We start from the raw sequence: 16,829 nt of genomic DNA on the forward strand, positions 1-16,829 counted from the left end.
GCATTCAGGAGAAATAGCATAGTAAATTATGGGGTCTATTTTCTCCTATTATCCATTGTAAAAAATTACAAATTTGGGGCTAAAACTACATTTTCGTGAAAAAATCAAAGTTTTCAATATGACAACTTAATGTTATCAAATTCTGTGTAGTACCTGATCAAAATGCTCACTATACCCCTTGATAAAATCCTTGAGGGGTGTAGTTTTTAAAATGGGGTACCTTGTCAAGGTTTTCCACTGTTTAGGCACATGAGGGGCTCTTCAAACGTGACATGACACCCGCAGACCATTATATCAAAGTCTGCGTTCCAAACGTCACTCCTTTCTTTCCAAGCCCTGCCGTGCGCTTAAACAATACTTTTTCCTTACACATGGGGTATGTCCATACTCAGGAGAAATTCCCCAACAAATTTTAGGGTCTATTTTCTCCTGTCACCCTTGTGAAAATAAAAGATTGGGTCTAAAAGTACATTTTTGTGGAAAAAAAATTGATTCAATTTCTTAGCTCTACGTTATAAACTTCTGTGAAGCACCTGGGGGTTCAAGGTGCTCTCCACACATCAAGATAAGTTACCTGAGGGGTCTAGTTTCCAACATGGGGTCACTTGTGGGGGGTTTCCACTGTTTAGGCACATCAAGGGCTCTCCAAACGCAACATGGCGTCCACTCTCGATTCCAGCCAATTTTGCGTTCAAAAAGTCACAGTGCTCCTTCCCTTCCAAGCTCTGAAGTGCATCCAAACAGTGGTTTTCCCCCACATATGGGGTATCTGCTTTCTCAAGATAAATTGCACAACAAATTTTGTGGTCCATTTTCTCTTGTTACCCTTGAGAAAATTAAAAAATTGGGTCTGAAGTAAAAATTTTGGGAAAAAAAAATTAAATGTTCATATTTTCCTTCCACGTTGCTTCAGTTCTTGTGAAGCACGTGAAGGGTTAATAAACTTCTTGAATATGGTTTTGAGCACCTTGAGGGGTGCAGTTTTTATAATGGTGTCACTTTTGGGTATTTTCTTTTCAAATGTGATGTGGTCCCTAAAAAAATGGTTTTGTAAATTTTGTTGGAAAAATGAGAAATCGCTGGTCAACTTTTAACCCTTATAACATCCTAATTAGTGTTGAGCGAGTATGTTCTGTTCCAAGTATGCTCGGGCCGAGCTCCGAGTATTTACGGCTGCTCGGCGATGTGTTTGAATCGCTTCCGTGTGCATGATTTGCAACTGTTTGGCAGCTTTATTACATGTGAGGAATGTGTAAGAAATAGACATTCCTCACATGTAATAAAACTGTCAAACAGTCACAAATCATGCACACGGGAACGATTCAACCATATCACCGAGCAGCTATAAATACTCGGAGCTCGGCCCGAGCATACTCGGCGAAAGGGTTAATAGAACATACTCGCTCAACACTAATCCTAACTCCAAAAAAAAATTGGTTTAAAAAATTATGCTGATATAAAGTAGACATGTGGGAAATGTTATTTATTAACTATTTTGTGTGACATAACTCTCTGATTTAAGGACATAAGAATTCAAAGTTTGAAAATTGCAAAATTTTCAAAATTTTCGCCAAATTTCCATTTTTTTCACAAGTAAACACAAGTGAAGAAATTTTACCACTATCATGAAGTACAATATGTCACGAAAAAAAATCTCAGAATCAGTGGGATCCGTTTAAGCGTTCCAGAGTTATTACCTCATAAAGTGACAGTGGTCAGAATTGTAAAATTTGGCTTGGTCAATAAGGACATAATTGGCTCCGTCCTTAAGGGGTTAAGAATGTTAAAGTCTTGGAGCCTATCATGGTACCTCACAGGGGGATGCCACAGTAAACCAGATAGATTCAGTTCTGATGCAACGTTAATAACATTTTTATTTGTTTTTATCTGAGTTCCTCTCAGCTGATTAATAACCACATGAAAGTTCAGCTCAACTTTGATGTTGTCTGTTGTCATATATCAGCACATAGGAGTTCAGAAGAAAAAAAAAAGATAAGAGTTCCGATTTCCCATGAGAATGATATCACTGACAGATTCTCAGCTAAATCTGTGTAAAATTTGTTATAAAACACAATTTCAAAAATTACTTGAAGCTCAAAATACATGCATTTAAGTAAGCAAAGAATCCCTGAAGGTTTCCCTATTCTTATATGCTTTAACCTGTGAGAAACTGTTACCAATTTTTAAGGCACTGTACCTGAAATAAGAATAGTTTATTGGCAATCTTTTGCATAATAAACATCACAGATGCATATAACACAGTAAAATATGCAGTGACTAGCTAACTTCACAGATAAACAAGAAAACGGTTAGTCCAGATTTAGTTTACAAATACTGTGTGGTCAATTATTAGGCAATTTGTATTTTTGATGATAAATTTTATTATTGAACAATTACAGTGCTGTTGGTCAATCCAAAAGGTTAATAAACCTGAATATTTAAGGAAGTTAAAGGAAGTAAAAGTGAGGTTTTGTCTTTCTTAGGAAATATCTATCTGTTCACAATTATTGGGCAACTATTAATGTGCAGAATTATTATGCAACTAAATGTGTTGCTGTGAGCAGGAGAAGCTGCAGCTCATATTGTGGAACATCTTCATTCCCTTCAGCATAAAGCAGTGTGTATATGTGAGGTGTGTGCAGTGGGTGCTATATGAATGTTTGTTGTCCTGCATACATGTGCTGAGCATTTGTTGTGCAGCATGTGTGTGCCGTGTACATGTGTGTTGTGTGGACCGTGTATACGCATGTATAAGTGTGTGCCGTGTACATGTGTGGGTATAGTGTGTGCTTTGTACATGTATGTATAGTGTGTGCCGTGTACATGTGTGTATATAAGTGTGTATGTTTATAGATTTTATTGCATTATTCTAACTTGTATATATGTTAATAGTATATGTAGATGGTCGGGTATAGACACACAGTGGCAGTATGTGACACACAGTGTGTGTTTGTGTGTGTGTGAGATCCACATTTATAAATCTCGGCAGTGCAGACGAGAGTTCATAGGTGTAAACATGTTGGCAATAGTCCAACGAACAAGCAAAATGCTGCTTATTCATGTTGCCTATTCATCGGGTGATTGGATTGTTTATGGCAGAACAAAATTATTGTTCTCAGCAGCACATCGGCAGCGTAAACTGCAGATGTCCTGCTGATAACATATTACTATATGGGGACAGATTGATCTACTAGTGATTGTTCTGTCCCCATCATTCTTCCTCAGCCGGTGTAAAGAGGCCGGGAAACAAGCGTCGAACGACTTCAATATTGTCGATCACGCTCAGTGAACGGCCTGATCTCAGTGCATGTAAATACAATCAAAATGTTTCAGTGTGATGGTGCAATAAGTGAGCATTTAGGGGCACACATTAAACTTTTGCCAAGGACCCCACTTTGCCTAAAACTGGCCATGGCTACATGAAAGTGTGGGCTCTGGCTGGGTTTGTGGATTTGTGCTGTGAGGGCCTTACGCCCGTGCAGGCCACATGTAGCCGGTGGTGTGGGCTGGCTAGGAACATGTATTTCACTGTTCAATGAGAGACACTTCCATTCACTTCCAAAACAAACTCTTTACTGAATGGTAACTTGGTAAGGGTTATATACAAGGGATAGCGGGTACAAAGTCTTATGGACGTTTCCATTACAGTGTAAAGGATTTTCCACTTTCAGTATCCTTCATCTGTAGTTTACTCCAGGGCTAGTGAGGCACACTGTTTCTCTCTACTACACCACAACCCAGCTTTAATACTACAGTCCTGATAGGCAAGTCTTCTTACTTGCTATTCGGTGCCTTGTCTTATTTCTTCCACTATTGGCGCCCTGGAACCCTTGCACTCGGGACCCCCACTAGTCTGTTGTACTCAGTGCTGCTTACGTCCATTATGTTCTGCATTACAAGCTCTGGGGTTCATGACTCGGCGTCCTATCCAAGGACCTCTCTCCGGAAGGCCACTGTCTCGCCAGTCACTTCTCTACATGATCATACCATGCTTTGTCCTTAGTTTCCTCTCACTTAGGGTCACCCGTTAATGCAGCTCTGCTCATCTTACACTCCAGACCCTATTTGCATAACTAACTGGAGCTCAGTCACTTTACTTATCCCTAACCCCACTCCCTGTGGGTTATTCCCAAACATTAACGCTATCCTAACTTACCCTATCATCACTAGATATACTACAGTCCATTATCTACATCTTACACTATCTTACACACTATGCCTTACATTATCACATCCTATACTGTACATTACTAACATTACTTCACACTACACAATATATGCAGGACACTATTCACATTACATCACACTTACGCGATTGGTGTCTTCAAGGGCAGGAACGCTGTAGCACATTTCACCATCCTTACAACAGTAGAAGAGGGGAAAACCATGACACAGAATGAGACTAATCCTATGGTAACCATAACAATTCTGACAAGCTGCAAATTACTACATGGCTGGCACTAGGAGTGCTTTTGAAGGTGTAGTTTGTGGACTAATGTACTCACTAATGCCCTCCATCTATTGTATAAATTAGGGAAGGTTAATGAGTTTTTACTTAAGGTACTTTGTGGATCAAAACATTTAAAATAATTGTATTGCCTATTACAGTGGTGGCGAACCTATGGCACGCAGAGCACTCCCTGTGGGCACGCAGAGCCCCCCCTGTGGGCACGCACAGCCCTCCCTGTGCGCATGCGCGCCATCGCCTCAGCACTTACAAGGGGAGCTTTGCGCCGGGCAGAGGGAACAGAGAGCAGTTCGGCAATGCACTGAGTGCAGCGGGAAGTGTACACCAGCTGCATCACTAGGCAGTAGGCACATTGATTCAGGGCCTGTGAATCAAATCTCTTGGGCTGCATGTTTCTATTAAAGAAAGTTTATTTTGTTTTAATGTACAGTGCCTACGTCTCAGTGTACGTCTCAGTGTACGCAGGCACGCACGCTGCATTACCTTCTCTTCCCCTGTGGTGCGGATACTGATTCCCTCTTCTGCTTGCTCCTCCTCCCGGATAGTTGCTTTGCTTTCAGCCTGTGCTGCAGATGCAGAAGAACGTCCGCACACACAGGGCTGGGAACTACACTCATCTCCTGGAGCAAGTAGCTAAGGACCAGGAAGATTAGCTGCTGTTTGTGTCATTAGAGCAGCAGTGACAGGAGCGGCCCTGTTAGAGATTACTAGCTGCGATCTAGTGCTAGTGAATAGTGAGTCTAAGGCTGCGTGCCCACGATGTGTTTTTCATGCGTTCCGCAGCGGAAACGCATCAAAAACGTATGGCAATCCGCACCCCATGGTCCCCAATGGCATTCCGCAATATCAATGCACATGCTGCGGATTTTTCCGCAGCGTTTCTGCAGCGCTCATAAATCCGCAGCATGTTCATTAATTTTGCGCCATTGACTTGCATTGAGACGCATAATATCCGTGTCTGTACATTTGTACACGCGGATAATATGCATTTCAATGTGCGGATGGTACCCAGTTCTGGAGGAGAGGAGACTCTCATCCAGACCTGGGTACCATTGTACCTGTGAAAAAAAGAATAAAATAAAGTTTATATTCACCTGTCCGGCGGCCCCTGCAGCGCTTACCTTCCAGGACCTGAGATGACATCGCAGTCATGTGACCGCAGGCTGTCTCGCGATATGCCGGCAACCCGGAAGGAGCACAACAACACACGCGGCAGCACACACGGCGGGGGATCGGTAAGTATAGCTTTATTTTTTACGGTCACATTATATAAATCCATGCTGTTTGCATGGATTTATATAGTGTGACCTAGTTGTCAAGCACTTTCCAAGTGATGCTATCGCCTGGAAAGTGCTTGTAGTCCGCATGCATAAACGCATGTGAATACGCGTGTATTTTGCAGGAAAAACGCATGCACAATCTGCATGCGTTTTTTCTGGCAAGGGAGATGCAGAAACGCTGCAGAAATTTTCTGCTTCATTTCTGCATCGTGGGCACATAGCCTGAAGCTCCATTAGCTGATCGGTGCAGTATCAGGCTTCTCATCCGCACACTGCACCGACCAGCCTGCTCAGAGCAGACACTAAGTCTCTGCTTATAATCACTAACAACACTGTGTCCTGTCACTGCTGCTCTTATTATTCCAGGCTGACCTCTGATCCTATCCCCCTCCTACACTGACGAAAATATCTTGTGTGCTATACACATACTCACAAATACCCCTGCTTGCTCTCCCTTGCCCCTGCCTGCTCTGTTGCCCCTGTCTGCTCTCTGTTGCCCGTTCTCTGTTGCCCCTGCCTGCTCTCTGTTGCCCCTGCCTACTCTCTGTTGCCCCCTCTCTGTTGCCCCTGCCTGTTCTCTTTTGCCTGCTCTCTGTTGCCCTTGCCTGCTCTCTGTTGCCCCTGCCTGCTCTCTGTTGCCCCTGCCTGCTCTCTGTTGACCCCTCTTTGTTGACTCTGCCCTCTCTCTGTTGCCCCCTCTCTGTTACCCCTGCCTGCTCTCTGTTGCCCGTCCTGCTCTCTGTTGCCCAGTTTTACCTGCCTGCTGTTGCCCCTGCCTGATCTCTGTTGCCCTTTCTCTGTTGCCCCTGCCCGCTCTCTGTTGCCCGCTGTTTCACCTGCCTGCCCTCTCTTGCCCCTGCCTGTTCTCTGTTGCCCTCTCTGTTTCACCTGCCTGCTGTTGCCCCTGCCTGCTCTCTGTTGCCCCTGCCTTCTTTGATACACCTGCCTGCCCTCTCTTGCCCCTGCCTGCTCTCTCTTGCCCACTGGTTCCCCTGTCTGCTGTTACCCCTGACTTCTTTCTAATACACCTGCCTTCTTTGATACACTCTAATACACCTGCCTTCTTTGATGCTCTCTGTTGCTGCAGCTTGTTCTCTCGCCCCTGCCTGCTCTCCCTTGCCTTTGCCTACTTTGTTTTACCTGCCTGCTGTTGCCCCTGCCTGCTCTCCCATACACGTTTGCTTTCTGTTGTCCCTGCCTGCTCTGTTTCCCCTACCTGCTCTCTGATACCTGCCTGCTTTTTGTTTCCCCTGCATTCTTTGATACTCCTGCTTGCTCTCTGATACACCTGCTGGTTGTCTGTTGCCCCTGCCTGCTTTCTGTTGCCTCTGCCTGCTCTGTTTCCCCTGGCTGCTATCTGATAGACCTGTTTGCTGTCTGTTTCCCCTACCTTCTCTGATACGCCTGCTTGCTCTCTGTTGCCCCTGCTTGCTCTCTGTTGCCCCTGCCTGCCCTTTGTTGCCCTTGCTTCCTCTCTGATACGCCTGCTTGCTGTTGCCCCTGCTTGCTCTTTAATTGTAAAGTGCTGTATAACATGTTGGCGCTATATAAATAAAAAATATTATTATTATTTGATACACCTGCTTGCTCTCTGTTGCCCCTGCCTGCTGTCTGTATGAGTTGTTTTTCCTAAACTAAGTACTCAAGTTAAATTGCGTGTTGGCACTTTGTAATAAATAAGTGGGTTTTGGGTTGCAGCTTTGGCACTCGGTCTCTAAAAAGTGGACACTGCCTACAGAAACATGAATTGCACTACTGGTTGTGACAAACAACTCCTCCACTATTCACTTGTGCTAGTGGTAAGTGTATACCCAAAAAGGAGGAAAATGTACTACTAAATATATATGAAACAGTGAAACTAATGACAAACAGCAGAAAGATCACAGAAACTCATAGTAAGCCGTCATTCAGTTGTCAGTGATTTTTCTTGTACAGTGCCTTGAAAAAGTATTTTTTCACATTACACCCACAAACCTAAATGTATTTTATTGGGATCTTATGTGACATACCAGCACAAAGTAGCAAGTAATTGTGAAATGTAATAATATGTTACATGGTTTTCTAATTTTATTAAAAATATATAAATTTGAAAATTGTGACGTGTATTTGCATTCACTACCTGTAGTCTGATCACCTTAATTAAATTCTTGAATGACCAATTGCCTCCAGAAGTCACATAATTAGTAAATTGAGTCCATCTGTGGGTAGCTGTGTTTGAGAACATTTATGAATCAAACAGCATCTTGAAAACCAAGGCACACACAAGATGGGTCAGGAATAAAGTTATGGAGAAGAGTAAAGCATGGTTAGGTTATAAAAAAAAATAGCCCAAGCTGTGAACATCTCACGGAGCACTGTTTAATCCATCATACAAAAATAGGAGGAGTATGGCTCAACAACAAACTTACCAAGACATGGCTGTCCACCTAAACTGACATCCCAAGAAAGGAGAGCACTAATTAGAGAAGCAGTCAAAAGGCTCATGGTCACTTTGGAGGAGCTTTTGAGGTCCACAGCTCAGCTGGGAGAATCTGTCCACAGGACAACTATTAATTGTATACTCCACAAATCTCGCCTTTATGGAAGAGTGGCAATAAGAAAGCCATTTTGGAATGCAAGCCATAAGAAGTCCTGTATGCCTGACAGATTCAATTGAGTACATTTTCAGATGCTGGGGCATGGCAGCCGAGAAATCTTTTAAATTTGTAAGGCTGTGTGCCCACGATGCGTTTTTGGTGCGTATTTGCAGTGCGTAAACGCTCCAGAAACGCATTGCATACCTTATCCCATGACTTCCTATGACATTCTGCAAGTTCTGTGCACATGGTCCGTATTTTTTCTGCGCAGATTTTACTCGCAGCAAAAATAAAGAAAATGACCAATTCTTGTGCGTTTCTGCATGCGTATTTGCCTATACAATGCATTGGAAAAACGCATGGCAAATACGCATGATAATACGCGTCAAATACGCATGTAAAAACCACATGCGTTTTTCTGCCAAGGAGATGCAGAAATGCTCAGGAATATTTCTGCTTCATTTCTGCATCGTGGGCACTAAGCCTTATACCCTTAAGCGCTACAAATTATTGTGCACTCAGCACAACAGCTCCAAGTTAGTAGCTTGATTTCATGTTACTACTTCCACTTCCCTCCCAGGTTATACGCACTGTGCACTGGCGGTTTTTACGTTTTGTTTTTTTTGAGAACTGTCAGGCATAACTTATTTCTGTATTTAATTTACATGTACATGGAGTCATCTATTAGTGAATGATGTGTTAAAGCAATGATGGGTTAAAACTTAAGATTGGAGAATGGATTCACAGGACTCTAGTCCCTCGGCCAGGTCAGAAATTTGTGACCACTGGACAGGAGGTCTCCTGAGGTTCCTAGCATTCCGTTGTTGACTAGTCGCGTAAGAGTGAAGTCGTGTGTACGTCACACCGCAATGATGACTTCATGCTAGCCCGGTTAGTCAAAAAAGGAGCCAAGCATTAAGGAAATTCACAGAGCTACCGTCCAGCTGTCACATATTACTGACCTGGCCGATGGAGTGGACTCCTGTAAATCCAATCTCCCATCTCTAGTTAAAACAATTGGTTGTTATGATTATTTTACTTTCTGAGATATTTTCAAGATTTTCTAATTTAATTATGGCTATTTTTGACAAAGTGACAATCAATATGATTATTCTTGCTTTTTAATTATAATAAATAACATGTTCCCTATGTTACTTACAGCTGTGTCATACCCAAATTATAAGAAGACACCTCCACCAGTTCCTCCACGAACAACCTCCAAACCGCTTATCTCAGTGACAGCACAAAGCAGCACAGAGTCTACCCAGGATGCCTATCACGATAGCCGGACTCAAAGGATATCCCCATGGCCTCATGATGGCCGGGGCCTTTACAACTCCACAGACAGCCTGGATAGTAACAAGGCCATGAATCTTGCCTTGGAATCAGCTGCAGCACAGCGTCATGCCTCTGAGAGCAAAAGCAGCTCTGTAAGGAGCACCAGTGACAAGGCTGTTCTAGTTACCAAGTCAGATGAGTTCCTCAAGAAACAGCGTGCCTCAATAGGGATCCAGGTATGGTTTTACTTTTATATGTTGCTTTTCAAAATTTCTTTATTGGTCAGGAAAATACATTTTATTGAATAGGTCAAAGCCTTAACTAATTAAATTAATTGATATTGAGTTAGATATTTGGGAAAAAAGATAAATATCGTCTTATGGAAAATATACACTACCGTTTGAAGTTTACTGGGGTTGTCCCATCTCAGCAAATTATCTCTGATTGAATAGGAGATAACATGCTAGTTGCTGTTGGCAAGACTGCTGGTACCACAACCGATCCCAAGAACAAGGTGCTGAAATGGTCCAGTAGAATGGAGTTGTGGCAGTGCATGCATGCCTCAAGCACATTTGTTTTCTACAGACACAGCCAAGTACAGCATTCAGCCATGTTTAGCAGTCCCTTAGACAAAGAATGTGCATATGAAACCACCACTCCATTTCAATAGATCTCTCTACTCAAGTTAGGATAATCCCATTAACTTCAAAAAACAAATTGAGTTACTTTGAGAAAAGAAGGATATTTGTGTAAAAAAAATTGGTATTTTTAGGATCCATTGTAAAAATGTGAAAAACTAAGTACACCCTATTTGAATTCTGTTTTTTTTGTATAAGGACATACAGTGCGGAAAATAAGTATTTGATACACTGACGATTTTTTCTCCATTCCCACCTACAAAGAATGGAGAGGGTCTGTAATTTTTATTGTAGGTACACTTCAACTGTGAGTGACAGATTCTGAAAAAAATCCAGAAAATCACATTCTATGATTTTTACATAGTTAATTTGCATTTTACTGCATGAAATAAATTTTTGATGCAAGAGAAAAACAGAGCTTAATATTTGGTACAGAAACCTTTGTTTGCAAAGGTCAGATGTTTTTTGTAGTTCTTGACCAAATTTGCACACACTGCAGCAGGGATTTTGGCCCACTCCTCCATACAGATCTTCTCCAGATTTTTCAGGTTTCGGGGCAGTCGCTGGGCAACATTGAGTTTCAGCTCCCTCCAAAGATTTTCTGTTGAGTTCGGGTCTGGAGACTGTCTAGGCCATCACAGGACCTTGAAATGCTTCTTACGGAGCGACTCCTTAGTTGCCCTGGCTGTGTGTTTCGGGTCATTATCATACTGGAAGACCCAGCCACGACACATCTTCAATGCTCCTACTGATGGAAGGAGGTTGTTGGCCAAAATCTCGTGATACAGGACCCTATCCATCATCCCTTCAATATGGTGCAGTCGTCCTGTCCCCTTTGCAGAAAAGCACCCCCAAAGTATGATGTTTCCCCCACCATGCTTCACAGTTGGAACAATGTTCTTGCGGCTGTACTCATCCTTCTTCTTCCTCCAAACATGGCGAGTGGAGTTGATACCAATAAGTTCCATTTTGGTCTCATCTGACCACATGACCTTCTCCCATGCCTCCTCTGAATCAATCCAGATGGTCATTGGTGAGCTTCAAACAAGCCTGGACAAGTGCTGGCATGAGCAGGGGGACCTTGCGTGCCCTGCAGGATTTTAATCTATAACGACGTAGTGTGTTACTAATGGTAATGTTTGAGACTGTGGTCCCAGCTCTCTTCAGGTCATTGACCAGGTTGTTCTGTGTAGTTCTGGGCTGATTCACGACCTTTCTCTGAATCATCCTTAGCCCACGAGACGAGATCTTGCATGGAGCCCCAGACTGAGGAAGATTCACAGTCTTGTGTTTCTTTCATTTTCTAATAATTGCGCCAACAATTGTTGCCTTCTCACCAAGCTGCTTGCCTATGATCCTGAAGCCCATCCCACCCTTGTGCAGGTCTTCAATTTTGTCCCTGGTGTCCTTAGACAGTTCTTTGGCCTTGGCCATGGTGGAGAGGTTGGAGTGTGATTGATTGAGCGTGTGAGCAGGTGTGTTTTATACAAGTAACGAGTTCAAACAGGTGCAATTAATACAAGCAATGAGTGCAGAGTAGGAGGGCTTCTTAAAGAAAAACTAACAGGTCTGTGAGAACCAGAATTCTTGCTGATTGGTAGGTGATCAAATACTTATTTCATGAAATAATATACAATTTAATTATTTAAAAATCATACAATGTGATTTTCTGTTTTTTTCTTTTTAAATTCTGTCTCTCACAGTTGAAGTGTACCTCCGATAAAACTTACAGACTCCTCCATTCTTTGTAGGTGGGAAAACTTGCTAAATCGACCGTGTATCAAATACTTATTTTCCCTACTGTAATAAAAATCTGGTCCTTAGAAAGTCTTAAAATTAGGTGAATACAATGTCAGACAAACGGCAGCAGATGGCAAATTACGCCGTGTCATTATTTATTGATCCAAAACATTGCCTAAATGCAGAAGCAGTTTGTAAAAAGGTAAGTACGGCTCATAAATCAATAGAATTTTTGAACCACTTTTAGCAACAATAACTTGCAGTAATCGTTTTCTGTATGACCTTATCAATTTGTCATATCACTGATATACCAGCGCTCTCTTAGCTACTTCTCGTGTTTCTTTCACATTATCTGCAATCCGTCTGACAATGGTTCGGGATTGTGGTCCTAAACGTCACACAATATTTTTTGGGAGGACCATATATATTATTTGTATAATGGCTGTGGGCCATCACAGAAGTTGTCAAACCAACCTGATTTGTTTCAATGAAGAGGTGAGTAGAAACCTGGACAGAAGAATAACCACGGATATAGTGTTTCTGGACTCTGCAAAGCCATTTGACTTGACACTGTCATCCATAGACGTTTAATGGGTAAATTAAGGTTTATAGGTTTAGAATGTATAGATTGTAAGTGAATCAAAAACTAGCTCAAAGACCACCTTTAGAGAATTGTGGTGAATGACTGCTACTCTGAATCCTCCCTGATTCTAAGTGTTATACCTTAAGATTTAGTCCTGGGTACGCTATCATTCAATTTATTTATTAATGATATAGAAGATGTGGTTAACAGTATTGGTTCTATTCATGTGACATAAGAATGTCACGCGAGTCCTTAGGAAACCAGGCGTCAACATTGCTGAAACAGCGTCCACACCGGAGGTGCATATAGCTGTTATTATTTTACATGAGGGAATATAGTGATTGAGAAGGGGTTGTCCAAGAAGGGAACAATCCCTTTAACCTGTACAAGTGAATAAATGGCCCATACTAAAAATATGGTCAAAAGCTGTTTCATGAAAACCTCCCTCAAAAGACAAGGGGGGGTATTTTATCGACCTGGAGGAAAAAATGTTCAATCTCCAGAGGTGAGAAGTAGAGATGATCGAATCTTTTGAAATTGAAAATCACCAGGTTCAACTAATTTTTCCTGAAAAATTTAATTTGCCATAAATTGCAGGTACTCCAGTTTACCTGAAAGGATGTGTATACGACTGAGGTTTCCTAGTAGTGTATTCAACTCCTTTCAATCTCTTTAATGCAAATACAGCTTTAGTAATGGCAAAGATACCTCACTATAGAAATGGATGGTAATCCAGTAGTAACTAACAGCCCCAAACACATTGAACTGAGAGATTTTCATGCTTTTTTTTTAAATAAAAAAAACTGCCCAAAAATTATCCCTTTTAGTAATTTGTGGTCAAACCGACTATTTTGTGCTCAACACTGAATCAAACAAACTGTGCCACATTAGACAAAACATCATCTTGCTGTAGTTTGACATGAGTGAAGTGCAATATATTCCTTAAAGGAAACCTGACAGCTGATATATGCTGCTCAATCCATGCACAAATCAAATGTTAAATTGTTTGAATTCACCGAGACCTGCAAATTTCATAAAATAAATTTAACTTGAATTTGATTTACAACAAATTGATTTGATCATCTCTAATTACAAGCTTTTTTCATCATGAGAACTATTAAACTGTGTAACAGCTTACTCCATGAGCTGTTACAGCAGAACCTCTTGATGGTTTCAAAAAAGGGCGTTGATAGTTTTTTTTTAGAAGAAAATTACACGACTACTTATATGCAGTGGCATGAAATAGTATTCATATCCCGTGAACTATTGCACATTTTTTCACGCTACACCCACAAACTTAAATGTTTTTTTTTCCAGATTTTATGTGATATAAGAACACAAATTAGCATGTACTTGTGAAGTGTTAAAGAAATGATATATGGTTTTCAAAGGCTGTGTGCCCACTATGCGTTTTTCAAATGTTTTTGCCTCGGAATTTTTGCAGCGAAAACACTTAAAAAACGCTTGGTAATACGTGCCCCATGGTCCTCAATGATAATCCGCATGTGTTGTGCACATGCTGCGGAAATTTCCTCTGCAGATTATCATTGTGGAAAAATACGCAGCATGTCCATTAATTTTGCGGACACGCAGCGTAATTGCCGCCATTGGCTTACATTGAATCGCTTAATATCCGCAAGACTACATGTGCACATGCGGATATTAAGCAATTCAATGTGCGGATGGTACCCGGGTCTGGAGAAGAGGAGACTCTCCTCCAGAGCCGGGTGCCATAGTACCTGTAAAAAAAAGAATTTAAAATAAAAAATAAACATATACTTACCTTCCGATGTCCCCCGGTTTCCTGTACGACGTGTCCGGTCTCTTGTACGGCTCGCGATGATTTAAAAGGACCTGCGGTGACGTCATTTAGTCATGTGACAGGTCACGCGACCGCTGATGTCGCCGGTCGCGTGACCTGTCACATGACTAAATGACGTCACCGCAGGTTCTTTTAGACCACCGCAAGCCGTACAAGATATCGGACGTGCCGGAGAAAAAACCGGGGGCCATCGGAAGGTAAGCATAATGTTTATTTTTAATTTTTTACCATTTTTATTCTTTTTTTTAACTATTACTTGGTCACATTATATAAATCCATGCCGGTTGCATGGATTTATATAGTGTGACCAAGTTGTCAAGCACTTTTCCAAGTGATGCTAAAAGCGCTTGCTAACCCGCATGCAGAAATGCATGCGAAAACGCTTGACAAACGCTTCTACCTGGCAGGAAAAACGCATGTAAAATCCGCATGCATTTTTCCTGCCAGGGAGATGCGGAAAAAATCTGCAGCATTTCTGCATCGTGGGCACTTAGCCTAAATATTTTAAAAATATAATCTGAAAATTGTGAGGTGCGTTTGTATTTAGCCCTGCTGAATCAATACTTTGTAGGACCACCTTTCACTGCAATTACTGCTGCAAGTTGTTTGTGGTATGTATCTACCAGCTTTGCACATCTAGAGGCTGCACTTTTTGCCCATTTTCCTTGTAAACTAGCTCAAGTTCATTGAGATTTGATGGAGAGCGTCCGTGAAGAGCAATTTTCAAGTCTTTTCCACAGATTCTTAATTGGATTTAGGTCTGGACTGTGATTGGGCCATTCACACACATGAAAATGTTTTGATCTAAAACATTCCATTGTAGTTCTGGCAGTATGTTCAGGGTCATTGGTCTGCTGGAAGGTGAACCTACAGCTCAGTCTCCATGACTGCACTGTAGTTTGCTCCACCCATCTTTCCATCAACTCTGCCCAGCTTTCATTTCCCTGCTGAATGAAACCATACCCGCAGTATGATGCTGCCACCAGCATGTTTGATGTTGGGGATAGTGTTTTCAGGGTGATCTGTAGTGTTAGTTTTCCTCCACACATAGCCTTTTGCATTTAACCCAAAAGTTCTACTTTGTTCTCATCTGACCAAAGCACCTTCTTACAATTGAGAGCTGTGTCCTCTACATGGCTTTTTAGCAAACAGGATTTCTTATGTCTTGCTTTCAAAAATAGCTTTCTCCTTGCCACTCTTCCATAAAGGCCAGATTTGTGGAGTACACTACCAATAGTTGTCCTGTGGACAGATTCTCCCACCTGAGCTGTGGATCTCTGCAGCTCCTCTAGAGTGACCATGGGCCTCTTGGCTGCTTCTCTAATTAGTTCTCTCCTTGCTTGGGATGTCAGTTTAGGTGGATTGCAAAATCTTGATAGGTTTGCAGTTGTGCCATACTCCTTCCAATTTTGGATGATTGATTAAACAGTTCTCTGAGATGTTCAGAGCTTGGGCTATATTTTGTATAACCTAACCCTGTTTTATTCTTTTCCACAACATTATCCCTGACCTGTCTGGTGTGTTTCTTGGTTTTCATGATACTTTTTGATCCCTAATATTCTCAAACAAACCTTTGAGTCTTTCACAAAACAGCTGTAGTTATACAGAGAAAAAATTACACCAAGGGGGACTCAATTTACTAATTATGTGATGTCTGTAGGCAATTGGTCACTCAGGATTTTATTTAGGGGTATCAGACTACATGGGGCTGAATACAAATGCATGCCACAATTTTCAGATTTTTAATTTTTAAATAAATAGAAAACCATGTATTTTTTACTTTACACTTCAAAAATACTTGCTACTTTATGTTAGTACATCACATAAAATCCCAATAAAATGCATTTAAGTTTGTGGAGTTAACACGAAAAAAATGTGGAAAGGTTCACTGGGTGTGAATACTTTTTCAATGCACTGTAAATTGTTGTTCTGAATGTTGATCCTGCTAATTTATATTTTGGATGAAAGAGGAAAAATGTTTTTTTATTTTTTTTTATTTAGGCCTGACTGGTTCATGTATTATGGTTGTACCCATAACTCATTCCCATTATCCTCTCCCATCCCTCAAGTGAACTTGACGGAATGTCTTTCTCCAACCGTATTAACTAAATAAAAAGATTAATTCCATTCAAGAACAAATATCATTTTTGGGATGGTTTTAATTCATGAAACATAATAGTAAATATTGGGCTGTACATTATGAATTAAAATATATTTATGTAATATTATTCATTTAATATTTGTACTAAAAAAAAGAGACAATTGCTTATATAGACTTGGTTCATAAGGATATCCCAGTGCTATACAAGTCAAGGATAACTTCAAAGAGTGGATTGGTTTCAGAAAGATAATCTCATTTAAACCTCACTTACACTGTACTGTAGATATATTGAAGTTTTCAAAGTGAAGATTCTGGGAAAAATATTCTTCTTGTGAACAACATC

General features: G+C 41.2%; 1 protein-coding gene across 8 annotated transcripts in view; it reads left to right on the top strand.

Annotated features, from left to right (window-relative positions):
* Positions 1–16,829, top strand: part of DLGAP2 (DLG associated protein 2) — a 1,383,198-nt gene that overhangs the window by 1,299,697 nt on the left and 66,672 nt on the right. For all 8 annotated transcript variants that reach the window (XM_073675364.1, XM_073675367.1, XM_073675365.1 and 5 more), the window contains one exon: positions 9,486–9,838. In XM_073675364.1, the coding sequence (XP_073531465.1) occupies positions 9,486–9,838 (353 nt within the window). The remainder of the gene's footprint in view (positions 1–9,485; positions 9,839–16,829) is intronic.

This window comes from Phyllobates terribilis, unplaced genomic scaffold (assembly GCF_046119375.1).
Source record: "Phyllobates terribilis strain yellow unplaced genomic scaffold, ASM4611937v1 Scaffold_3__8_contigs__length_932513732, whole genome shotgun sequence".
In the NCBI taxonomy this organism is placed as follows: domain Eukaryota; kingdom Metazoa; phylum Chordata; class Amphibia; order Anura; family Dendrobatidae; genus Phyllobates; species Phyllobates terribilis.